We start from the raw sequence: 23,847 nt of genomic DNA, 5'->3' as shown, positions 1-23,847 counted from the left end.
ATAGATATATCTCCACTGCGCAGCTCTCTCATCTGCTTTTGGCGCAGCTCAAATGCTGAGCGAGGTTGCCCGTGCCTCAAAGGCCCCTTCTCGCTATGCCACCACGTTCATGACGCTTCCAAAGTTGCGCGTTGTATTGCTAGAAGACTTGAAAATCCCCGTCGTATGGTTCCACGCGTCTTGTGCTACGCGGTGCCTGGAGTGAAGGGCACATATGGGTTTTCTTACCGAAGGGTGGAACCCTCAGTATAACCGGGTTGTGTTGTCTCGAGGACCGACCGGCCGCCACAACACTCCTGCTAGAACAGAGCTGAGCCGCGGCCGAGCTTTGAGCGATCGAGAGTTTGAAGCGTATTTCTGCACATCCTGAGCCGTTGTCAAGAAGTTGCACTATCGCCTGACGCTCTCCCAACGCGTCGTTGCGTGATTTTGGAGATACATCCTCAGAACAGGGTCGCTCAGGAGGGGGCCGCTCTTGATTCCGAGGCTCAGTCTGCACCATTTCTGTAGACTAATCTCTCAGGTGAGTCTAATCTGAGTCGAATCCTCGAATGCGTCATCCCGGTGGCTCGCCCAATCGAAAAAGGTCAAGCTTGAAGTTGGCGCCAGTAGGAGGTTGCGTCCTCGGAACACTCTCAATCGGAACAGGCTTGAATGGCTCAACCTGCCGAATATCGACACCTTCCCGGATACACCGCAGAGGCCACTGAATCCACTCTCTCCAAGGCTCCTGAATAGCCTGATCCAAAGCCGAGGCGACTACGCTGCCCCATCCGACGAGGTACCACATATTTCGCTCAAAGGCATGCACCAGCGCCGCGTAGTGCATGAGGATGACGAGGGCCATCGGGTGGTTCTGGCTCATCAGCTCCAGGAAGGGCTGCGGGAGGGAGACGGCCCAGCGCCAAACGAGACCGGACCTGTGTTGCGGGGTGGAAACTGCGGCAAAGGTGATTTTAAGGCCTTCGAGCGCGGATTGGCAGGTTGTTGTGTCGTCTGAGGGTGCCATACTCCGCGTGAGGTTGAGGAGGTCGTCGATTTTGGAGGCAAAGTTGCCTCGGACGGCCGGCTCGACGCCGCCTTGGTAGAGCCAGCGGACTAGCGGGCCGTTGGAGATGTATCGGTGGGCGAACGGGAGTGTGAGGATGCTCTTGATTCCTTGGATGGGTCAGCACGGCAATGATTTGAGTCTTGCGAGGTCCTAACCTTGCAATAGGATGAAGGACTGGGCGACGTCCTTGGAGGTGATGGGCCCATGGGGGTTCGCGATGGAGTAGGTGTTGAGCAGGAAAATGCATATTGCGTGGAGTACGTAGGCATCTGCGTTGTTTTCGCCAATCTCACTCAGTCCTGGTGAGAACTGACTCAGGGCGATGTTCTGATGGCGTGCTGATAAGTTGGCGTACTCGTCCCTTTTCTCAGCGTTGAGATGGGCTCTATGGATAGCTGATACGGCGAGGATGCCATGAAGGAGGAAGTCCTGGTAGGCTTAGCTGAGTGCAAGGACGTGTATAGAAGAGTACCTACGTTGGCGAATGCAATCTGAGGGACAGTCGTGGTCCACAAATGTACAAAGTCTGGATTCTCAGAGAGGGTATGAGCCGTGTTGGAGGTAAAGTGATGGACGAGTTGCATGTCGGTGAGCCAATCGGCTTGTGAGATACCCTGAGCCTCTCCTGAGTCGCCATGACTTGAGCCGTTGGCCGGGCTTGAGTAGTTGTCATGGCCATTTTGGTTGAGGGCGTCTACTTCAGCCGTAAACTCTGACAGCAGCCCTTGGATAGCGGCGACCTTGTCTTTTAACGAAGACAATTGAGGCGAAGGTCTCTCGCGCCGGCTGGCTGGGCGACTGGTTGTCGAAGCTTCCCCGATACTGCCTGGCGTGGCGGTACTCGCAGCATCTTGAGCTGGTTTTGGCGACTCAGTCACGGGAGGAAGCTGAGGTGCGAATGGCGTCAGAACAAGACTACACTTGACGTCGTGCCGTACACAATTGCGACATGGCCGACTCTCATCGCACTGAATATTGTTAGTTAACGGTTGAAGTCACCTTGGACCTCATCTGAGTCTCCAGCCTCAAGGGGTAGGCTTGGCGTGGCTTGCTGCAGAGACCAGGGCCTATGATGAGTAAACTGACCTTGACGCGCCGTTTCTTGCACTGTTGACAGCCATTCCTCGACTTCTTGTGACCTATACGTGTTCCGCGTATCGCGGTGCCCATCTTTGGCCGTTCAACGCCGTTCTCCAGAGCCGCCACTTCGTCCTTGAGCGAGGCGGTGGACCCCTTTCTTTCCGGCGCGCCGTTCATGGCATTTGACTCGGTCTCCATACGGGGTACACCTTTCAGAATGACAAGCACCAGCCGGGGAGTCACCGTTTAACTCGTAAGTGGGAAGAAACTCTTTCACTTCTCCCTCCAATGTTCCCGGGGGCTGCAATGAGATGTCTCAAGGGTTGTTTTGGCGCTTGGACAAAGAGATGCAGTCCAAAATCGATTATCTGATCCCCAAGCTCGGTGGCGCCGCTTGTCATACTGCCGGGCTGCAGGACGCAACTAAGTTAACGCCAGCAGCCAGTTCCAAGCGTAAGAGTCGCGCGGCCCGGGGCCCATGCACTCGCAGTTGCAGATAGAGCATCCGCAACACCGTCGGCAAATCTGGAGTGCGTCGATGACGAACGTCACAAATGCGATCAAGATTCAAGATGCGATCAAGATAACGCGAGGGTGGTGTTTAAAATAGAGAAATGATGGAATTGTCAGCCTGACAGGGTTTTGACAGATTGAACGTTGCAGGTGTCACAGATGAAAGGGTCTCGAGACTGTCAGGGACTCAGGGACCGGCAAGCTTCCCGAGTTGCTCCTGCCACTTCGTTGCTCTCCTGGAACTGGACCTCAAGCTGGCAGTTTCCGTTCCGCGCCGGCCGAAACAGCACGTGACCGTAAGTTTTGAAACGGCATGAGCTGAAGAACGGACGGAGAGAATGGTCCCTCCGTTTTGTGCAGATCTGCGCACGGATGCTTCATCTCTGGATGGCCCAAGCTCCCCTCCTTTGCGGGGGGGGGGGGGCGACGAGAACTCCGTACGTATCGTATAGCTTCAGCCATCAGGGTTGATGTGGCTGATGCTGCGACGTGTGGCTTGCGCACTAGATCCCTCATTTCTCTGCGGGGCAGGTACTTCCATTGTCAGGGACCAGCTGAACGCAGGCACGCAGTGCTAAATTACGACCTGCATGACGCGCCCATGTCCTGAAGGCTGAGGGTGGTGAGGTCAGGAGCGGCTTGCACGGTTACCTTCAAGCCCAGCTCCCCTCCTGTTCGCTCCTCAGCCAAAGAAAGGAGGTCAACGTCAGCATCAGCTGCTCCAACCGTCTATTGCCAGCGGTAGCTTCTTGCATCTGTTCAGCCTCAAGTGCCTGCGTCACTCGACCGTCACCGACCTGCCGCTATCCCCCGAGCCAGTACCTACCAAGTACTCCGTCGCATAATTGCTGTGCTACGTATAGTGTCTCTCCCGTCTCTCCCTGCGAGCGCCCACCAACCATTCGACCGACCCCTCTCGAATCGCAGCATCACGTCCATCCCTGGGAAGCTAAGAAGAAGCGCCGGTTTATACTCCGTAGATTGAAGAAAAAGGAGACGTCCCCAGCGAACCCTGATCGTCCGCCTCTCCTCCTACAACATCCCTGACGCCCAGCCACAATCAACGACCGTCCTCCACCACATATCCCTAGACCAATTGTCCAGCATGGCATCGCATAGCGACTACAATGACATCAAGGCCTCGGCCAAGGATAATGCCGCTGGCGTCTATGCCTACGGCCAGCGACAGATCAATCGGGTCGTCAGCTCCGACACCAGACAAATAGCGTATGGCAATGCCTACAACTTTGCTCAGGAGCAGCCATTCCTCTTCGTGCGTGCAGCCGCCCATACTCGCCCTTCCTCTACTGGTCGACTTCTGCTAACATATTGAAATCAGGCCTTCATCCTCTGCCAATTCATCTTCTCCTTCCTCCCAGTCCTCGTCTTCGTGTCCTTCGCCGCCTCAACCATCGCCTTTGCTCTCGGTGCCGCCGTTGTCTTCTCCCTCTTCTGGATCGGCATCGCCCTCCTCGTCCTCGTCCCGACCCTCTTCTTCACCTGCTCAATCGGCGTTCTCGTTTGGATCTGGGCTGCCGGCAGCTTCGTCGTCGCCAAGCGCTTATACGAAATGTCGCCGATCCGGGCTAGGGGCGATCTTGAGGTAGATGCTCCCAATGGCAAGACGTACGCCGTCACGAAGCGTGAGGATGGCGTTCATGCGCAGACCTACAATTGAGTTGGGACATTTGTGTAAACCATGTGTGTACTAGGTAGCATCATACTTCGATGATAAACGGCCGGTTGGCGTTGGGAAAGGCATGGATATCAGGAATGCGTTCGGGAAAGGGGGGCTTGGCTTTTCAAAAGGGTATGGGCGGTATTATGTACTTCCTCCAGGGTTGCGATTTCAATCTTACGGTCTTTCGTTCATCGGCTTGATTTCCAGCGACTGCCTACTTTTCCCTGGTGCCTCTTCCGAATTGTAATGGTAACTCTCCCACATCCACTGGGTAGTTTCGTTAGGCACGTGCTGCGACACCAAATCTGCAAAGTATGTCGCATTGTTCCCCCAGTCGTCGTCCTCTGAGTCCCTAGTCTGTGCATGAACCTTGTAGGCCACGAAAGACAAACAGCTATCAAGGACCACATTTGAGCACTTCTCGATCGAGATTAAAAAACAGCAGTCTGCATGCACTTCTGTTGATCTAAAGATAGGCAGGCCAAAAGTGCAAAATGAAGCATTGGTGCCAACACTGTGGATCGAACACAGGATCCCCGCATTACAAGTGCGATGCCTTACCACTTGGCCATGCTGGCGAATCAGATGATTTTTGAGGCTCAAACTACCAATATGTATGTTCAATTTTGGGGCCGCAGTTCCAGCTTTGGCCGTTCTGCAGCATCTTGAGAATCTTGCGTCCAAGCATCGATTCTCAAATGTCTAATCTCATTCCCATTACCAGTAGTGGTAGAATCAAAAATAACTCTCAAGGCGCGAGGAGTCTATCGGAACAACCCGCAAAGTCTCAACCCCACAAGAGTGTGATTCGAACGAGGACTGATGTAATCTTGGCGATGCCTCCTCCAGATGACGCTGTGAATGATTGGTCGAGGGGGAAGAACGCCTCGCCAACGCAGACGTGCAGAAACGCCTGATTTCTATTGGCATTGCTCCCAACAAGACAGCCAGCCTGCTTGGTATTAGATGTCATTCAGGCCTTCACGATGAGCAGGTTGGCTCTCCAGGCTGCCTCCTTCCTCAATCCTGCATCGCTGTCCACGTCTGTGCTCAGATAGGAGTTAATTGCCAGCGCCGCTAAAATCATTTTGCCAACTCGCACTTCTCTCGATACGCAACACCGACTAATTCCGCCTGTAGTCTTTGTGAACAGCCATTTCTAGTCGGATCCACAAGTATCGATCATCAACATCTCACCCGGAAGAATGACGGTGCCATCGACATGAGCCGCTGGCATGCGGAATGGTGCACGTCGCCTACTGTTCAGGTCGGCGACGATCAAGTCCCTCGATGCATGAATTGTCAGACCACAGCCCACGCTCGACTCAAGACGGCAGACCGGCCAAATCCCGTGCCTCGAATTCCAAAGGACGAAGAATATGGGAGTCTCAACCTCAGCTGGCCACCCACAGTCACGTTCACCTCTGGGGAAAACGCAACCCATCCACCAGCCGATAAGGGAAAAGATGATCAAGAGGCCGAGTTAGCTTCACCTCAATCTTCTGATTCGGTTGTCATCGATCATGACGCCACCACTACGCTTTCATCAGATGAATTCCGCCTTGCTGTTCTCCATGCAGTCGGAGACAGAGGCAAATCGTATCCTATCCATGTGGACTTGGAGTTACACAAGGATACGCAGTTCCCAGACTATGATGCCGTATTGTACACATGGGTCGATGAGAATGGAAACTCCGAGCGGTAAATGAGCATCAGCTATAGCTTGACGGACCTCGGAACTCACTGACTTACGTGTATAGTTGTCATCCGATTTACGTCGGCGATTATTGGGACATCACCTTTCAAACCAAGAACTGCTGCGACATGCTGAGATATTTACGACCATCTCGAGGTTTGAAACTGGTTTGGGTCGACGCAATCTGTATCGATCAGAATAACCTAAAAGAAAGGGCTATGCAAGTGGCCAAGATGGGTCAAATCTACTCGAGATGCTCGCAAGGATGGGCTTGGATGGGCAATGATTTGGTACGAGATGACCTACAAGGCTTACCAGAGCGACGATGGCTTCATGAGCTTGGAACAACGTCAGGTCATACTGTGTCGTCATCGGAAAACAACATGAGCGCGGAACCGCGACGAATGAGCGCTGATATGGATATTTTGAAGCTGTTGAAGCGAAAGTACTTCGGCCGAGTTTGGATCATACAGGAACTGGTGCTCGCCCCGCGTGTTCTCATTCCGATTGGGAACGTGATCTCTGCAGCGGATCATATCACAGCTCGCAAGCTGACAACGTCAGAGAAGGAGTCAGCAAACACGCGCGAGTTTTCTTGGAACGACACGGAAGCTCCTTGGCTCAAGTACATGGCCCAGGGACGTATCGACGGCTCGGGTCTCTGGGAAATAATGGCATTGACCGCAAAGTCAGACGCTTCAGACTTTCGAGATAAGCTGTACGGCATTCTTGGTCTTCTGTCCTTTGGAAGTAATAGCAACCCATTACAACCCAATTACGCTATTTCAGCCCGTCATATGGTTATTGGGTTCTTTGCGCACTGCTTGGTCAACGATAGAAACCCCCAGCTCTTCTTCGCGGCCCAAGGCCATGCTGCCCACGAGGGTGTATCTTGGATTCCTGCTTGGGAGACGCAAAGATCTTGGGAACAAGTATTCGTCGAGCCATTCGAGCTGGTGTATGATTTTTACCAGTCCGGAGCGAGCGATCCCGAGCATCGTATTATTATACAGCTAAAGTATGACCATTTCAAGAGAATCGGAATTCAATTCATCAAGTCGAGCGGAGTTCCATGGATGTCTGTGAATATACGACTAGATGTACTCAAGATGGAAGTGCGCTTCCATGATGAGAGGAACTTGCGCCAAAACTTTTGCCAAATTTATCCTTGGCATCGGGATATCACTGTCGATTCTAACACAGGATCCATCTCATTGTGGCTGACAAGGCTAGCATCCGTCGGCTCGGCTCCTGTGGAGGCACTAGAAGAGTTCATCGACGACTTGACTCTGTACAGGATCAACACTGGCCCAGGTCAGTCGTTCTTGATTGGAAGCCAGCACCCGCTCGATAGGTTGCTAAAACATGATGACGAGCTTTTCGCCTTGGATCGTGAAGTAAAGCTTGGCAGCTCCAACTCAGACCGGCTCGTCTTCATGGTTCTCAGAAAACAGGGCGACGGAAGGCACCGACTGCTGACTTGTTTCTCATACCTGTGTTTCTGCCCTATGCCATGGCTGACTACCTATGAAGAACCCCGGTTTCTCAACGAGCTCCAAGAAAGCGTACAGGTAGCCCGGAGAAAGATAGATAGATATACAGTACAAGTTGGACAAACCGGTGTGCGATAGCGGATTGCCGGGATCGCTGTCCCTTCCCACCTCCGCCGTGCTAGGTGCCTTTCGGCTGGCTTTCCCCGGGAACGAGGACACAGAAGTAGGTCACGTCTTGCCAATTTTTACTGGCCATGAAAGCTTTGAACGGTTGCAAGAGAACGAGGTTTGCGCTAGACGTCGACAACAAGTTATAGAGAACTACCTTGAGTTCGACCTAGAGATTGATTTTGCAACTTGGCAGGGCAATACCGGAGGCCAGGTAGAACGTGTACATCATGCCTTTCCTTCATGGATGGAGTGGGAATGGCGCAGGACCGGGGAGGATCTTTGGCGGAGTTCTAGACTTGCAAACCAACGAAACTCATGAGTATCTAGGACTTCCGGGTGGGATGATGCGAATTCATCTGAGGTGCCGAGTAGAAGCGGTTAGGGAAGTCATTGATATTATGGCCTGAGAATTGGGCATTACGGCGCTCTGGGAATCCCGAGTATTCGGAGACACCTTCGAGGCCTTTGAGAAAAACATTCGTAGCAAGGTAAAGGAAGAGGACTTCTTGGCACCTAATCCTCATCCTGCACGAAACGGAAAGCTCCTCAGGCCTGAAGAGCTTGCAGGGTTGGACGGCGGCGTGTACTGAGTCTGCATTGTCTAGGTAGTCTTCATGATATGTACAAGACTAAATCACTATTCGCATCGAACGCTACAAGCTGTATGTGCCGTGCACATTAAAGTAATCAACACAATTACGTGTATAATTGGTAATCTTATGTCTTGAAGTGAATCGTGACGATAAATGAGAATAGCATTCAGTCATTGGATCCAATCGGAACTATCAGCAACGTGGCTATAATCTTGCCACGTTGGGGCCGTGACTCTCTAATCCTCCTCAGCGGGAACCTCATCCTCGTACTCCTCGGCGTAGTCGTCATCCATGCCCACATCCTGGTACTGTTGGTACTCGGACACCAAGTCGTTCATGTTGGACTCGGCCTCGGTAAACTCCATCTCGTCCATGCCCTCGCCAGTGTACCAGTGCAAGAAGGCCTTTCTCCGGAACATGACGCTGAACTGGTCGCCAATTCTGCGGAAGCTGTTCTGAATCGCGGTGGAGTTGCCGATGAACGTAGACGAGACGTCGAGACCCTTGGGCGGGACGGAGCAGTGGGCTGTCTGGATGTTGTTGGGAATCCACTCAACAAAGTTGGTGGAATTCTTGGTCTTGATGGCGTGGATTTGGTCTTCGACCTGCTTCATGGACACCTTTCCGCGGCTGTTGAGGGGGTTAGAAGTAGCTCAAAGAGCGGGAACCAAAGTGCAACTTACAACATGGTGGAGCAAGTCAAGAAGCGTCCATCTCTGAAGTCGGACGCCAGCATGACGTTCTTGGGATCGAACATTTGCTGCGTGAGCTCGGCGACACCAAGGTTCGAGAAGGAGGCAGAAGACGTAAGCGGCGCGAATCCGACGGTGAAGAAGTGCAATCTCGGGAAGGGCACCAGGTTCACAGCCAACTTGCGGAGATCGGCGTTGAGCTGGCCCGGGAAGCGGAAACCAGTCGTCAAGCCGGACATGACTCTCGACACGAGGTTGTTCAAGTGTCCGTACGAAGGGTGAGCCTGCTTCAGCGTGCGTCTGCAGATATCGTACAGGGCCTCGTTGTCGATACAAAACGTCTCGTCCGAGTTTTCAACGAGCTGGTGGATCGACAGGGTGGCATTGTACGGCTCGACGACGACCTCGGAGACCTTGGCGGACGGGAGGACGGAGAAGGTGGCCATCATACGATCGGGGAATTCTTCGCGGACCTTGGCGATGAGAAGGGTGCCCATGCCGGAACCAGTGCCGCCACCGAGCGAGTGGGTGATTTGGAACCCCTGAAGGCTGTCGCAGCCCTCGGCCTCGCGACGCACGACGTCCAGGACGGAGTCGACGAGCTCGGCGCCCTCGGTGTAGTGGCCCTTTGCCCAGTTGTTGCCGGCGCCGGATTGGCCGTTGACCATGTTGTCTGGGCGGAAGAGGTTGCCCAGCGGGCCGGAGCGGATCGCCTCCATCGTGGCGGGCTCGAGATCGACGAGGACGGCGCGGGGGACATACTTTTGTCTTCCGGCCTACATTACGTGGGTTCGCGGTTAGATTCTTGTGAGATGTCATGCGAGGGGGTGAAGCGCTCATGAGATCATGGGGCGCAAGTGAGATATGAAAGTAGTACCTCGGTGAAGTAGACGCTCAATCGCTCGGATTGCTGCTCATCCGTTCCGGTGAACCTGGGACGCAAGTCAATATATAATGCTCAAAGGTTTGCATCGTCGCGGTTGAGCAGCTGGAAAACTCACTGTCCATCCTGGTCCAGGCCATGCTCGGGGTGAATGGTTTGCCTATTGTCGCAAACGTTAATCACAGGTTCTGCAAGGTCCTCCTATTGTTGAACCAAATGTCGAGATTGGCATCTTCCTACCAGAAAGCAGTTCCGACTTGGTTGCCCTACAAAGCTTCATCATCAGTAAAGGCGCGTTTTGACGCGTTGAGCGTCGAACAGGGGCAAGGGGAGACGAGACGTACGCATTGGCCGGTCTGGAGGTGAATCTAGAGTGGATCACAGAGCGTTAGTTCATCAAGAGGGACTTTTAACAAAGTACTCTCACATGTGCGCGCAACTCACAATTTCACGCATGATGTTGGTTCGAGGATAAGACGGGGTTGTGGTATATTACGATGGTGAAGGACGCAAGACGCAGGACGCAGGACGCAGATTTTTACCCCGCTATCGAATTGTTGAAATCACGACAGGTGGTCATCTTATAGCGGGATTCCTTATTTCACAACAAACCCCTATCCTGTCCGTATCGCACGCTCGTCTCGCTTGCGCTGTGCGCTTGTTCGCCCCGGACAGGCCCGGCCGTGGACTTTTGGTCTGGACTCTGGAAACTCCCCACATGTTGGTACATGCATCTTGTTAAACTGCTGCCTTTTGGGAGTTTGATAGCTGCCTGGTTTATGTGTTTCTCTGGCACGGCATGGACATGGACTTCCCGGGCTGTCATGCTTGGTGTGGGAAGACAGAACAAACGGTGAGCGGTCAGAGCTTTCTTAGGGGACTCTTTTGGGGGGAATCTGTGTGGGAAAAAAGAGGAAAACTTAAGAAATAAAGATAAATAAAAATAAAAAAAAGGACTTTGGCTGCCCAACCAACGATTCGCGCGGAGGTGTCACCGGAAGAGACGTAAGCTAGACCATGTTGGGCCCCTGGCCCGTAGAAACGATTAGTAAATGTTGCCTTGTCGCCTGTGCCACTTGAAAGTCTCTTGTGGATGTGTTCAAAATCTCCAAGAGTCTCCATGTTCGGCGATAGGCGCATCATCAAGACTCAAAAGGTGTCGTGTCACCAAACTCGTGGTTCCTGTTGAAGAGCGTTGCCTAACGCCGTGACGCCGTTCCAACTGTCTGACCAATCGCTCTTTGGGATATTCAGCTGCCTGTACTCCCTCGAAACAAGCCGGTTGTTGTCCCTCACTCCGTCGTCGTGTTGATACACGGTTGCTAGGTGTCTGCCTGCGTGTGTCACACCACCACCCCCATCGACCGACCGGTGCCGCCGCCGCCGCCGCCGCCGCCGCCGCCGCCGCCGCCGCTTGACCGGACGAGCCGGATCAGAGAGTCCGAATGCCCCCCCCCCCCCCCCCTCCCCTTCCCCGTCCAGTCCGTGCTCATTGCCCCTCGCTCTCGGAGGACGAAGAACCAAGAGAGTTCGGCGCGTGGTTTAATTCCCACATAGCTCGGCCAACATTCCAGCGCGCACCCACGTGGGATCATCCAAACATGGAAGAAGTCAAGAACGGTAAAGCTGAGGAAAATTCGGGAGAATGGAGAACTCAGCTCCGCCGCTCCCTCGAGTCCCTGGTGGCCTAGATTCTACATTTGCAGCGTTGGGTTTCGCGCCGCGACGATAGCTTGGCTGTCTGCAGCATTGACGGACTATGCCGATGTCGTTGCTGACGGATGTGGCCTCTCCCACATTACGGCGACCTCTCAAAGATCAAACGCTGCATAGAATCTATGTGGGCTTTGCTGCAGACAGCCAAGTCGTCGTCACGGCGCGAAGCCGCGAACCCAACGCAGGAGGTAGACCACCTGGCCGTGGTGGAGCGCGTATGTATGTGGCTTGAAGAAGGCTGTTGATTTCTGACGAAGACTGCCATCCAAGCCCATCGCAGCGAAAGCCGAGAAGAGTTGCAAATGAGAGATAAGGTTATTCATTCTTAAAAGTTTATCGCCAAGCGAGCATCGCTGCCATTGCACAACAGCCCAAGAGAGTTTACATGTCAGCGCCCCTGACATGCCAATGATATCAGAGACATGCTGTACGAGTGCTGATCATTCACATTCGACGAGCACCTGCTTCAGCACATCAACCAAGCAACCTTTGACATGGAGAGTAGTGTTCCAGCCACTGACGAGGGGCTCAAGATGATCTGGAATGCAGATGTTTTGGGCGATCAGGGGCAGACGGGCAAAGTGAAGGGTGTTGGCGGCCTGGGCAGCGGCAGTGGCAGCGTGTTTTCCTTTTTCTTCTTTCTCTCTCAGCCTTCTCTCAACTCGACCGTCAGCCGTGAAGCCTCATGAAAAGTTTGCATGAAAGCGTCGTCGTCGTCGTCTCCTTCAGCCTCTTGCAGTAAACCCCTCATACGTCTTGGGTAGATCTAGACACCGATATGGCCTGGACCCTTTGCTTGAATCCGATCAGAGTACCCGACCGTTTACCAAAAGCGATCGGTGACAGCGGCATCTAGTCTGGCTAGCCAGCGGGAGACGATAGAATCTGGTTTAGGGGGATTCGTAAGTTCTCTTTCAGACTGAGACATAGTGTCTTGAAGTTAAATGAACCGGAGGATGTGGCTTGCGCTTCAAAGAAACTGAGGAGTTTTCCCCCAAAGCCCCGTGTTCCTGAATGCGGTAAACCTGCCGGGACTCGACTGCAACAGCGCAATCCCCATGGTACCGACTCCCGAGGGAGAGTCCTGAAGAATGAGAATGGAATGAGATATATCTACATCCTCGAAACCCTGGTCTATCCGGGTTTCCTTCTTGCTCTCGCATCTTCAAGCTACCACTTGGAACACTCTCCTTCATTGCATCCTTTTCTGCTCTTCTTCAGTTTCTCAACAATCCTATTTTCCCGGGTATCATCAGCTTCAGTCTTCAGCTCAGTGGCAGGAACCATCCTTCCATTCAGTCAGTCACTCCTTCTAACGACTCTACTTCAACCAAAACGATCCCGGTGATTTCGACATATCCGAAGCCCCAATACCCACATCTCAAGCCACCACCATGCACTTCTCAGCCAGCGCAACCTTCGCCTTGGGCCTGTTGGCCTCTCAAGCTGCGGCGTTGAACATCGTCAAGGTGCCAAAGTTCCGCGCCGCCGGACTCCCAACCTACACAACCACTCTCGCCGCCCCCACGACGACCCTTGCCACGATCATCTTGACGACAGCGTCACCGACCTCGTCATCGACCTCGTCCGCGGCGACAGCCTCACCCACGGCCTCTTCTAACTCGACTCTAAGCGCCGACCTGCAGCGCGCCCTCGACCTCCACAACATCTACCGCGCGGCTGTTGGCAACGCCAATTTGACCTGGGATGATGATCTGGCCAAGTCGGCTCAGGTCTGGGCCGATCACTTGACGACTGTCGGCAGCCTGGTTCACGACACGAACCCCGGCGGCCAGGGAGAGTGTTTGGCTTCGCAGTCGGGCGGCACCAACTCCTACTTCACCAACGGTGTTCAGCTGTGGTTGGATGAGAAGCCTCTGTACGATGGTCAGCCTATTCGTACAACTGGATCGCCCAACTACTTGAACTATGGCCACTACAGTGAGTACTTTGGTCTTTCATTGATGCAGGACTTCGTAACTAACAAGTTGACAGCTCAAGCCATCTGGAAGGATACCAAGCAGGTCGGCTTGGCCATGGCCACCAGCCCCTCCGGTACCACCTTTGTGGTCGCACGTTACTTGCCTGCTGGAAACATGTAAGTTCCATCATCTGGTTCTCATTATATTCACAAGTGTGACTGACCTCTCTTAGCATCGGCTACATGCCCTACTAAGCATGGAATGAAGGACTCTCAGCGTTACTTGAGACGTGTCAATCATCGCTATTGGCTCGGCTAGGCTTTTCTTTTGATTTAGACCGCTTCTCCTTCACTCAGTTGCTTATGCTCATGGCAAGATTTGCATGCCTTGGGCCACTTCACTGCACATAGATTGTACAGTTCCGTTCAGATTCTTCAATCATTCAAGAGAAACCAAAGTTTAGAGACCTTCCATACCTGCCCTAGAAGATTGTCGGGTCATTTACAAGCTCTACTCTGAAGCCGACATCGTCTTTCAGCTTATGTTTACACCCCACTGCCTCTTGGAGAAGCTCAAGCCAGAGTCTGTCGAGCACTTTATGGAATCCCTCAGAACACCAATGCACCCCACCCTCCTGGCCAAGAAGATGCTCATGTTGGGCACGATGCTTCAACGAGTTCCGACTCATGCCGGGGAGATTGCGTCTGAAGAAACTTATCGCATCGTGGACAGGCTCGCAGAAACAGCTATTTCTGTGGTGTGCGAGAACAACGTACTGTTGGGCACGCTCGACGGCCTCGAATGTCTCATTCTGCAAACTGTTTATCATGCCAACGGAGGTAATCCTAGGTTATCACTGCTAACCTGCCGCCGCGCGATAACTGTTGCCCAACTGATGGGGCTTCACCGCCCACACGACCCAGCCACCATTGAGACCGTAGATCCGAATTCGACGGCTGTACCTGGCTTCGTGTGGTTCCGTCTGGTATACCTGGAGCGCTTCATCTGCCTACTTCTAGGACTTCCCAGCAGCACCCACGATGCCAAGGTCATCAATGACGAGAAGACGCAGTTGTACGTCAACAGCCATCACATTGACAGACTCGAACAAGTTCATTCCGCCATCGCCGCCAAGATCATTCAACGAAATGAGTCGGGGTCATATCTATTCGACATGGATACGACTCACGCACTGGGCCAAGAGCTTCAAGTAATAGCCACGACGATGCCGCCGCGCTGGTGGACGATTCCAAACTTCACCAAACGGCATAAGGACCCTATGCCAATCGTCCGCAACAGCCTCAATCTCGCCAACCAGCTCTTTCACTTCTTCCTCATCATCGAGCTCCACCTCCCCTTCATGCTCCGCCACTCCAAGAATGGCGCAGCCAGCAGCAGCAGAATGGCCTGCGTTGACGCGAGCAGGGAAGTTCTCTCCAGGTTCATCGCGATCCGCAATCCGGAGGGAATATGTAGCATCCCCGATGCCGCCGACTTCTTTGCCCTCATCGCTACTATGACGCTTATGCTCGCGCACATTGACGCCCGAAGGCGCGATAGGGGAAAGGATATTCTCGCGCACCAGAGGCACACGGACCGCGACAAGGTCGAGCAGACGTTGGAGCATATGCGTCACGGGAGCTCCAAGAACACGGATATGCTCTCTATGGAGAGCGCAGATGTCTTGAAGAGTCTCCTTGCGATCGAGGCTGATGCTGCCGGGGGCTCAACCTTTACGGCGAGTTTGAGTTCTGCGTCGACGCCAGCTTCGGCTTCGTATGGTGGTGTGGGTGAAGGGCGGAGCACAGGTGATGCTAGGAATGTGCTGCGGCTGAAGATTCCGTGTTATGGTACCGTCATCATCTCTCCTGATGCTCCTCCTTCCCGAGAGCCTTGGATGCCTGTTGGCCGTGCTCAGCATGGAATGGTTCCAGACAGCCGTGTTCCGGGAAATCTCAATGTTGCGAGTCCCTCTGTCGCAGGTCCCCCAGGAGGAGTGTGCCCAGGTGAAGGGGCTGCGTTCATCCAAAACTCGAGTGGCCAGGGTGGTGAGAACTTGCAGCTCGATCCCAATGTGGGTCCAAGATGGCTCTTCGAACTCGAGAATCCCAGGCTACTGGGCAATGGAATTGCCGCTGGTCTGGAGGATTGGCCTTTTCAGGGGGTTGATGCGGCCTTCTTTGACAATATGATCAGAGGTTTCGAAGGCGGTGATGAGTTTAGCGGAGCAAGCGTACCGTAATCCCATTATCAATTTTCCTTCACGTTAAGTAAAGTAAGACTAGGATACGAGGCAAGTGAATCAACCGACGAAATACAAGAGTCGACCCTGTTGAGCAGGAATATATTCTTCTATTTGAATCAAGTAACTAGAGCATACGGGGTATCGAAACATTCATCCCAGTTCTTCTTCCCAGACGACCAAAACTTCTCCAGAATATCCTTTGTCGCCAAAGGCAAATACGCACCCAGATGGACACTTTCATCGGCCAAACGCTTAGAAATAAACGACCTCGCCGCCGCGCTTCCCATTTTAGCGTCAAACCCAGCTACAATCATCGGCCACATGACGCAGCTCCTGAGGACCTGGGACCCGGCAGCCTTCTCGAGAAGGGTCATGAGCTTGCTACCATGTATCGTCTTCACAGCCCGCCAGCCTGCGGACGCGGGTATTACACAAACGCTCTGGAGAGATGCGATTGCAAAGACTACAACGGCGGACTGGTACACCTGCGCCATTGTCAGGAACTCGTCTTGCGTTTCAGTCTTGGCAGATGACCAGGATTCGGGGGAGAAGTCTATGATGCGCTCAAGGAGGTCTTCGGCCTCGGTCTGGAGGGAATCGAGCGTGTCTGATGACTCTGGTTGCGTTGCGAGGTATCTAAGGCGATTGACGCAGATGATGTCGATGAAAAGTTCTACAGGACAGGGGAGGAAGGGGTAGTATCCTGTTTCGTAGACTTCCTGGATGAGATCTCTCATCTTGAAATTGAGCAGGGGTGATACTTGGTCGTATGCAGGGCTGGTTGTGTTCGCCATATTCTCGATGCTGTGGGTGTGCGTGTCATCAGTGATCTGCACCTACAAGACAGGTCATACTGACCGAGATACTTACATCTTGCAGAATAGGACCACAGTCTTGTAGCCTGCCGCGGCGTCGCAAACACTTCGCAAGCCACCGCGCATCTCGATGATGGCCATGAAACCGTTGAGATGGTGCCGCCAGTTGTCGGCCGTCACTGATCCCATGAGCTGTACTCCGACAGATTAGGCTTAATGTTTCCCAGCAAGCGAGGGACTTTAGGGAAGGAGAAGGCGTGAAATGGAAGGGGGCCAAGATACACACATCTGCGTACAAGAACACAATCACCGCTGACATCGTGTAGTCAGAGATTCTTCTCTTTTCATTGCGGTGGCTAATCTCTTCGTTCAAGGCCTGGATTGCCGTACATCGATGCTGATGGAAGCGGGCTCGAACGTCCGCCTGGTACATGTCGTTTTTCTTCTGAGACAAGCGCAGCATGCGGTGGTCGATGGCCATCGCAACAAGAGCGTGTTGGATGGGGACCCCCATGTATTGTACGTACGACACAGGTACAAGCCACGGGCTGTTCGTCAACTGATTCGCTGCGAAGAATGGGTAGACCTGATCATTCCCTGTTGCGGATCGAGCCTCGATCAGTTCTGTGGTCTCTCGAACAAGGCAAAGCCCCGACCCAGTTAGGTCACGAAGGTGAGCTGGTAACTTACAGTAGAGCGTAGCCTCGATAATGTCACAAGTCTCATCTCTCAATCCGTAATCGGGAAAGATATGCACAGTGCGGTCCAGGCGAGTACCTGATACGTCGGATCTAATAACCTTTGCGATCTCCGACTCGCTCTGCCCTTTGGTACCGTCCTTTGATGAGCCGTTGTCGTTCTTCTTGTTGGCAGGCGGGCTCTTCCGTTTCCACGTCCGGGTCTTAACCTTGCCAGGGGCAAGCCATATCAACGGCTTCTTGTCCTCGTACCCGGGACACACGATGCCGCTAGTCTTGCACTTTACGCAGACGGGACGTGTCGAGTCGCAGACTAATCGACGCCGTTGACATTCCCAGCATTGTCTCCTCGCATTGCTGGGCTCTGTCTGCGTTCGTGTCTGTACCTGTGCCTGCGGCGGTGCACCCACTGCGAGCGCCAGCTTTCTAGAAGTGGAAGTCATCGTCTGATTTGGGGACTAGGAAGTTTCCCGTCTCAACGGTTCACCAAACGGCTTTACGTTTTGGGCTATTGGAAGTAGACGGAGTGACGGGATGGCACATCAAACCTGCAACCCGCTGGCTCGGGTTGAGTTTAATACATGTAGTGCGGGGTTGAGCTGGAGCTGCCTGGAGGTCAGCCACGGTTAGTCGGCGACGGCGAGCAGTGCCTGATCAGGGGCGCAGTGCATGTCTTGCCCACTTCAATAGCCTAACCCGGTAAAGCGCGGGGCATTCCTTCGAGATCATCACGTCTCTAGCGCGTCAGCAAGACAGCCCTACGAGAGGGATGATAAGCGAGCTGTGTACGAATGGAGGTGTCTGATGACTTCGTTGGATGGCTTACATGGTTTCTTACCTATTCCCGTCCAATGACGAGTGCTGAACAAGAGCAAATCGCAGTAAAATAGAGATCGGATGCTGAAGCAATGGCGCCACAGGAGCCGGGGAGATGTCCATCGTAAACAGCCAAATGAACCTTGCTACGGGCGTTGGACCATGATATTTTAGAAGACTTTAAGATGATTCATCTCACATCGGTAGCGACAATGCGAATTCATTGGTGCGCAAGCTTGATAGAATACCTCAACCCTGCTTGCTCTCTTGCTCTTGTATCTCAGCATCCAAAACCAATGAAACTCATCAGAAACAGATCAAGGTTTTCGACGAGGTAATTGGAATCCGTAGAGGAGAAATCAAAGCAAAGAATCAAGATTAGAATGTCGTCTTCCAAAATCTTCGAGCATTAAACTTGCTTGAGAACCGTGATTAGAGGCGACAACTACCTTTCCTGGAACTGGTTTACAAGCGAAAAGGTACATATTTACGCAACTCTCCGGACTGAACATCGGAATTCGGGAGTACCTAATTCCGAGCCACATGCGTCGATGGTTTAGTGGTAAAATTCTCCGTTGCCATCCAGCAGCGTCGGGGAGCCGGGGGTTCGATTCCCCCTCGACGCAGTCTTTTGGCATCGAGGATTTCTTTCTTTTGTCAGACAAGATGATGTATTTCTCGCGTCTTCTCACAGCGTTGTGGCCGTAAAGTTGAGGCAGATCGCGGGAAATAATCACAGTTGGCTAGAGTTGGCTAGAATATTGTCACGGGCTGGAGCCCGGTTGAGATCTCCGGCTTTGCCGAAGCCGCACGTACACCCCTCTGCTGGGAAGCTGTCCGACCGCGACCTGTAATAACCCATTGTTACATTCGGTTATGCTGCAGGCCGGAGCCGGTCGAGATGTCCGGCTTTGCCAGAGCCACTATTCTGCCGCAGTACACCGCCGAGTCCGGGCATATCATGCCGTAGCTGTACGCGAACCCCTGTAATTCCTCCTTTTCCTCCTTAGCTTAGAATAGTCCATCGACGGCACCTCTACGTTGAATAAGCCTAGGGCCAGCCAGCCCCTTACAAATATAACACGGATGATCCATCTTCTGGGCTAATTTACCAGCGAACCAGTATGGGGCATCTCATGAGGAGACGATGTATGAACCCGCTACGTTAATCGACCATGTACTCACTATAAAATTACAGGCTTGATTGACTTCCATTTCGTTTTCCGTACTTCAGACGTTGGATAAGACGATAGTGGCGAAAGGCTTCAATCCCTCGGTATCGGTTCTCTGTGTTGTTTGTCAAGCTAAATGATCCTCGATGGCTAGCTTCCTGTGCTGTCATGGGACCGACCGTCTGAGAGACTGAAGTCAATTGCTGTGAGCCACGCCAGACTCAAACGTTACATCTGCGGCAAACTTTGTGTTATAGGAACAGCAAGCTGACCTTTACGCGTCGCAAACAGGGTCCACAGGGTCCAATATGTGATTCAACAGAAGTTCCGAGCGCGACCCTATGAACTTGGTGGAGCCCGACATGTCGGAGATGTTCAAGGCCGCATCGGTGCAACCACAACGAGTGGACGCGGGACGAAAGGTAATCATTTACTCATCGTTGCTAGATAACCGGCTACCGCCGAGGGTGTGCAAAGGCCTGAGCATAGTCGAAGTGGAGATGAACTCTGAATATCTGGACTCTGCCTGCCTCCCCATTCATTGATCCCTCTGCGCGCCTAGCTGGTCACCACTTTCTCCAGTTCCAAGAGACTAGCTCTTGACTCCTCGGACCTCACCACTCCATCACCTCCAATCAGTGATCCCCAAGAGGCCAAGTCTGCGAGGACCGTGCTCTGTCGCAAAGTCCGACATGAACTTTGTCCCCTGCAGCCCTGCCCTGGCCCCTTGGATCCTTGTAAGTTGTCGACCGGTGAGGCGGGGAGGCATTCTCTTTCCTCGCTCCCGAGCTCCCCCAGAGACAAAGACCGTCTAGGAGTCCGAGAAGAGTGTTTGTTGGAATGGCAGTCTTCAAACAGGATAGCTTCTCAACCCCCAGGCACGTCGCGCAAACTCAGCGATCCTACCGGAAGAGCCGTGATACCAGCCGCTGCAAGCCACGGGCGGCTCGCCAGCATCTAGAAGGTCGAAACCACCGAGGGGCTGAATGCGAAGCCGTCGACAAACCCACTCGCCCCGATTAAAATAGACTGGGATGATGGGACTTTTAAATTACGCAAGTCGTTTTGCGCCGCATTGCGGATATATGCGTGTGCACTTTGACTGGAGGCAACGGTAATCCAGCCAAAAATCCGCGGCCAAGACTTCGGGTCCGAGTCTGCTCGTCATCTGGCCTATCACCACATCTGTCTTGAAGAAAAAATGGCAAAGAAACCTGTGCGCCACTGCTGATTTGACGTTTGAAATCTTCGTTATTTCATATCCTATCGTACTATGTATAAGCCACTGTACAACGATACGCGTAAAAGGAACAATCGCAGGGCAGGGAAGCCGGGCGGTAACTTCATGAATCACGATCGTGCGTATGATACGAGTTCACGCGCCCACTGTGGTCTTCCCTGCCGGGTATCTGACGACGCTTTCAAGAGGCTCCCCTTTCCCCATCAACACCGTAAATGCGTAAGTAAGCCCACTCCGGGCTGCGTGTGCTTTGCTTGTGTCATTGTTTGCCAATGCACACTGCCTCTCATAATGACGCCTGCCTTGTCGTTCTTCTTATCGCTGCCGCATCATGACTATCGCTGCTGTCGACGTCCTCTTCCGAGATCCAGAATTCTGTTCGTTTCTGAATACCCGGTTCGAGTGGGATATCGCTGTGATCGCTCTTTGATATGGAGGGCCTGCGCTCCGAGCGTATGAATGTGTCGGTGTTGCTGACATTGTCGCCATGTAATCTGCTGCCGTTGTTATACGCGGATCGAGACTGATGTGATGAATTTCCGTATCCTGAGGGGTGGGAGCTAGGAAGTTGCTTTTCTCCAAAGAAGTAGAACCAGAGAGATCTGGAGAGAGCCAGGTTTCCAGCAATGATTCCAAGGTAAAGTTCAAGGTTAGACCAGATTGCGGTTACTGCATAAACATCTAGGGATCATGGTTAGCCGGGCTCTTGGGACAATCGACCGAGAAATGTCCTTACAACTCAAGTCGTTTGTTACCAGGCCTAGGGAGGCTGCTCTAGCGATACCGAAGCCAGTTGCACTGTAAGCTAATGTCAGTATACTAGTCCGGGCTTGGGGTTGGAGAGGCTTGCTAACATCAAACCGAGACTCATCAATGCGCCGACCGAAAGCTTTGTTGACAATGGGATGCGGACTTGCCAGACCACGACTAGAGGCAAGAGGGAGCATAATAGGTCCGTCGCAATGGAGTATGCTAAAGGGGGTTTGTATCAGTCGCAAGTCAACAACATCGTACGTTCCTGTCCTTGACTTACAGATGGTCAAGTAAATCGTGTATATCCGGATCTTGGCCTCCCAGCACACTCCATTTCCGGTCCAGTACGCGTTGACGGGATCGCATTCGGCGAGCAGGATAATAATGACCCCAAAGTTGGTGACGACCAAACCAGCCATAACGGACCACAGGAAGTATTTAAGCCTGCTGGAGTCTTTGATGCGTAGCAGCAATAGCATGGTGGAGCACTTAAGCAAGCAGATACTGGCGAATAGGAGGATTTGCGCGAACCATCCAAGCATGCTGTTGTTCACGTATTCCTCTGTCGAAATGTACCATCTGTGCCTCCCGTTGCCCGTGTTCCCTTGCGCGCACTGAACGCCATATCTGACGATGCAGAGACTGGCGACGATGCCCATAAGATAATCGTCCCATCCCAGATGCCGTAATGAAAACCGAACGTAGAGGCGAATTGAAGTTGTGAAGACGACAAAGAAGATTAGAACGCCGGAGACACCAAGGAGGATCGGGTTAACGTTCTCGTCCGGCGGTAGCGGATTCGGAGGGGTGACTGGCGCCATCGTGAGTGCCAATGTGTGTGTTTGGTGGACTCAAGCCTGGGTAGCGTGGAAGAAGACGCCAGAACAAGGAACGAGGGTGCAGCGCGCCAGATGATACCAGGCCATGTGCTGGGTAAATGTATGGGAGTGAAGAAGAGGGCCAGCGGGTAATCGACCCACGGGATAGTCTCTGCACAAGGCAAAGACGAGGACGATCGCCAAGATCTGCTTTTGGATGGCAGCTCGTTTACCCCCGGACTTTTTAAACGTCCCACTCGACGCCCTTGGGCCTTGAGGGGGAAAAAGGGAGCGTTGGTCGTCTTAAGAGCTGCGACGAAGCTGAGGAGGAGGAGGACAAGCTGCATGCAATTCCGCAGTAGCTAGCCCTGCATGCGCGGACGGAGGAAATATGAAATGCAAGAAGGTTAAGGCACCACGGCGCATATGTCTCAGATGGGCGAGACCCAATCTACCCATCCCGCGGTTGTGTCGGGAGGAGGGTGGTAAATGGCAATGATTTGATGCTTTGGACGCCGACAACGCCGAGATGGTTTTGGGTTGGTTGGTAAGATGCAAGATTGCCCAGCCTTTGGTTCGATTCTTCCAATATAATAGGCATTTGATATCTTGTTTCGTCGCCCCGAGCGAGAGGTTGCATGCCACCCTACGGGAGCTAAACGCAAGAGTCTAAGACCTTGATCCTTTCAACCACGGACATCATGGGATACGCCCATTTGAGGGATCGTTGTGTCTCGCATGGCAAAGACGGGGGACCCCCTCCCCCAAAGAAGAAGGGTCTTGTCCGAGAATGACTGGGAGTCTGGTATTGTGGAAGGCCAGGTTGGACGAGCATTATCCTCTTCTCTCTTTCCTCGATACCCGCCCAGCCTCTGCGAGCTCCTCTCTGGTTGCTTGGATACAAATTAAGTTTGAGCGGCCTCCGTTCCTCTGCGTATCTCTGTTGGTCGTTGACGAGGGCACGCTGCACTCGAGGGAGGGATCAAGTAGACCCTTGGACATGTGTGGATTCTTCTCATGCTGCGACCTGCAGTACCTGCGCATCTGACAGGCTGTGGGATGTTGCGCAATGTGCCGCAGGTCTCCCAAGGGGTACTCCTCAAAGATGATTTGCACACCTGTGGAGTTTTTTGCCAATAATTACCAGCAAACACCTGGAGCAGCGCTGAGCAGATGGAGTAATTTGATGACTATCGTCTTCTTACTTTGACTTTTTGGCTTTTCCATCCCATCTTTCCCCTCCTTATCTCTTGACATGTCTACGCAGACAAGACATGTAGTTGGTGGCCATGAGACAGATTCGGACACAGACCAGAAAGCATAACGGGTAGCCGAGCGGCGCGCGGAAGCTTTTCTGCTCATCTCGCTCGAAGGCGAGGGGCACGCTGGCGAGAGTTTCGGTCGTGCAGAGGGTGGTGCACGAGTTTAATTAATGGAGGGAATGGCACGACTCTCAGGGGTATCCTGGGAACTCCGTAGGCAGGCTGCGCACCGAGGGACGAGCTTTCTAAACAAAGATACCAAAGAGGATCGTAGCCTTTGATGGCCCCGAGGGGAAACTCGGGAGAGAGATAGAGAGAGAGAGAAACGGGGAGACGGGGAAGGGTCGGGAAATGCCGTTGAACCTGTCAATGCTTCGAGAGACGTGGAGTTATTGTGGAATTGTTCATAACTGACCAAGACGCATGATTTGCCCAGACAGGGTCACGTCAACTTGTCCAAGCGGGTCTGACAGGCATATCCTTGAGTCATGAACCTGACCCCGGAGAGCGACCGGCCGGCGCAGCTCCGCAGTCGTC

General features: G+C 53.1%; 8 protein-coding genes and 2 non-coding genes across 10 annotated transcripts; 5 read left to right on the top strand and 5 right to left on the bottom strand.

The window, feature by feature from the left end:
• Nucleotides 1-556: 556 nt before the first annotated feature.
• BDP81DRAFT_336306 (uncharacterized protein) lies at nt 557-2,308 on the bottom strand (the record flags this gene model as incomplete). Its single annotated transcript, XM_060585907.1, has 4 exons — nt 557-1,158; nt 1,207-1,480; nt 1,528-2,019; nt 2,138-2,308. The coding sequence occupies 4 exons, from the start codon at nt 2,306-2,308 to the stop codon at nt 557-559; spliced, it is 1,539 nt and encodes a 512-aa protein (XP_060437631.1).
• A 1,441-nt stretch (nt 2,309-3,749) lies between these two features.
• Nucleotides 3,750-4,322, top strand: BDP81DRAFT_336304 (uncharacterized protein; the record flags this gene model as incomplete). The annotated part of the gene is made up of 2 exons (XM_060585906.1): nt 3,750-3,917; nt 3,984-4,322. The coding sequence occupies 2 exons, from the start codon at nt 3,750-3,752 to the stop codon at nt 4,320-4,322; spliced, it is 507 nt and encodes a 168-aa protein (XP_060437630.1).
• A 509-nt stretch (nt 4,323-4,831) lies between these two features.
• On the bottom strand, nt 4,832-4,903 carry BDP81DRAFT_t384. The gene has a single exon. It is a non-coding gene; the product is annotated as a tRNA-Thr (tRNA).
• Nucleotides 4,904-5,326: 423 nt separating this feature from the next.
• Nucleotides 5,327-7,830, top strand: BDP81DRAFT_173526 (heterokaryon incompatibility protein-domain-containing protein). The gene is made up of 2 exons (XM_060582184.1): nt 5,327-6,026; nt 6,086-7,830. Exons 1-2 carry the CDS (start codon nt 5,548-5,550, stop codon nt 7,650-7,652), a joined length of 2,046 nt encoding a protein of 681 aa, XP_060437629.1. The 5' UTR covers nt 5,327-5,547; the 3' UTR covers nt 7,653-7,830.
• Nucleotides 7,831-8,514: 684 nt separating this feature from the next.
• On the bottom strand, nt 8,515-10,309 carry BDP81DRAFT_466644 (beta-tubulin 1; the record flags this gene model as incomplete). Its single annotated transcript, XM_060594417.1, has 7 exons — nt 8,515-8,908; nt 8,962-9,746; nt 9,848-9,902; nt 9,972-10,013; nt 10,094-10,119; nt 10,198-10,221; nt 10,298-10,309. 7 exons carry the CDS (start codon nt 10,307-10,309, stop codon nt 8,515-8,517), a joined length of 1,338 nt encoding a protein of 445 aa, XP_060437628.1.
• Nucleotides 10,310-12,864: 2,555 nt separating this feature from the next.
• Nucleotides 12,865-13,889, top strand: BDP81DRAFT_173490 (CAP domain-containing protein). Its single transcript, XM_060582183.1, has 3 exons — nt 12,865-13,510; nt 13,565-13,667; nt 13,724-13,889. Exons 1-3 carry the CDS (start codon nt 12,964-12,966, stop codon nt 13,743-13,745), a joined length of 672 nt encoding a protein of 223 aa, XP_060437627.1. The 5' UTR covers nt 12,865-12,963; the 3' UTR covers nt 13,746-13,889.
• Nucleotides 13,890-13,960: 71 nt separating this feature from the next.
• BDP81DRAFT_336390 (uncharacterized protein) lies at nt 13,961-15,733 on the top strand (the record flags this gene model as incomplete). The annotated part of the gene is made up of 1 exon (XM_060585916.1): nt 13,961-15,733. A coding segment is annotated over one exon (1,773 nt), but the record flags the coding sequence as incomplete, so codon positions are not given.
• A 119-nt stretch (nt 15,734-15,852) lies between these two features.
• Nucleotides 15,853-17,692, bottom strand: BDP81DRAFT_456046 (C6 zinc finger domain-containing protein; the record flags this gene model as incomplete). The annotated part of the gene is made up of 4 exons (XM_060593123.1): nt 15,853-16,540; nt 16,607-16,743; nt 16,838-17,148; nt 17,242-17,692. 4 exons carry the CDS (start codon nt 17,690-17,692, stop codon nt 15,853-15,855), a joined length of 1,587 nt encoding a protein of 528 aa, XP_060437625.1.
• Nucleotides 17,693-18,610: 918 nt separating this feature from the next.
• On the top strand, nt 18,611-18,691 carry BDP81DRAFT_t386. The gene has a single exon. It is a non-coding gene; the product is annotated as a tRNA-Gly (tRNA).
• Nucleotides 18,692-20,386: 1,695 nt separating this feature from the next.
• On the bottom strand, nt 20,387-22,229 carry BDP81DRAFT_362286 (uncharacterized protein). The gene is made up of 4 exons (XM_060586440.1): nt 21,511-22,229; nt 21,332-21,449; nt 21,214-21,275; nt 20,387-21,158 (listed from the first exon to the last, which is right to left on the bottom strand). Exons 1-4 carry the CDS (start codon nt 22,049-22,051, stop codon nt 20,764-20,766), a joined length of 1,116 nt encoding a protein of 371 aa, XP_060437624.1. The 5' UTR covers nt 22,052-22,229; the 3' UTR covers nt 20,387-20,763.
• Between the last annotated feature and the right edge of the window lie 1,618 nt (nt 22,230-23,847).

Source organism: Colletotrichum phormii, assembly GCF_030913505.1.
Source record: "Colletotrichum phormii strain CBS 102054 chromosome Unknown BDP81scaffold_46, whole genome shotgun sequence".
Taxonomy (NCBI): Eukaryota; Fungi; Ascomycota; class Sordariomycetes; order Glomerellales; family Glomerellaceae; genus Colletotrichum; species Colletotrichum phormii.
This window is presented reverse-complemented; position numbering and strand designations above follow the sequence as displayed.

What these genes read in the sequence shown, in the direction of transcription:
- BDP81DRAFT_173526 (XM_060582184.1), top strand. Translation starts at nt 5,548, where the DNA reads ATGAGCCGCTGGCATGCGGAATGGTGCACGTCGCCTACTGTTCAGGTC. An exon ending in GAGAATGGAAACTCCGAGCG is followed by an intron (nt 6,027 to 6,085) that starts GTAAATGAGCAT and finishes TTACGTGTATAG; the next exon opens with TTGTCATCCGATTTACGTCG.
- BDP81DRAFT_173490 (XM_060582183.1), top strand. Translation starts at nt 12,964, where the DNA reads ATGCACTTCTCAGCCAGCGCAACCTTCGCCTTGGGCCTGTTGGCCTCT. An exon ending in CTTGAACTATGGCCACTACA is followed by an intron (nt 13,511 to 13,564) that starts GTGAGTACTTTG and finishes ACAAGTTGACAG; the next exon opens with CTCAAGCCATCTGGAAGGAT. An exon ending in TACTTGCCTGCTGGAAACAT is followed by an intron (nt 13,668 to 13,723) that starts GTAAGTTCCATC and finishes GACCTCTCTTAG; the next exon opens with CATCGGCTACATGCCCTACT.
- BDP81DRAFT_362286 (XM_060586440.1), bottom strand. Translation starts at nt 22,051, where the DNA reads ATGGCGCCAGTCACCCCTCCGAATCCGCTACCGCCGGACGAGAACGTT. An exon ending in CACGATTTACTTGACCATCT is followed by an intron (nt 21,450 to 21,510) that starts GTAAGTCAAGGA and finishes AACCCCCTTTAG; the next exon opens with CATACTCCATTGCGACGGAC. An exon ending in GGTAACAAACGACTTGAGTT is followed by an intron (nt 21,159 to 21,213) that starts GTAAGGACATTT and finishes CATGATCCCTAG; the next exon opens with ATGTTTATGCAGTAACCGCA.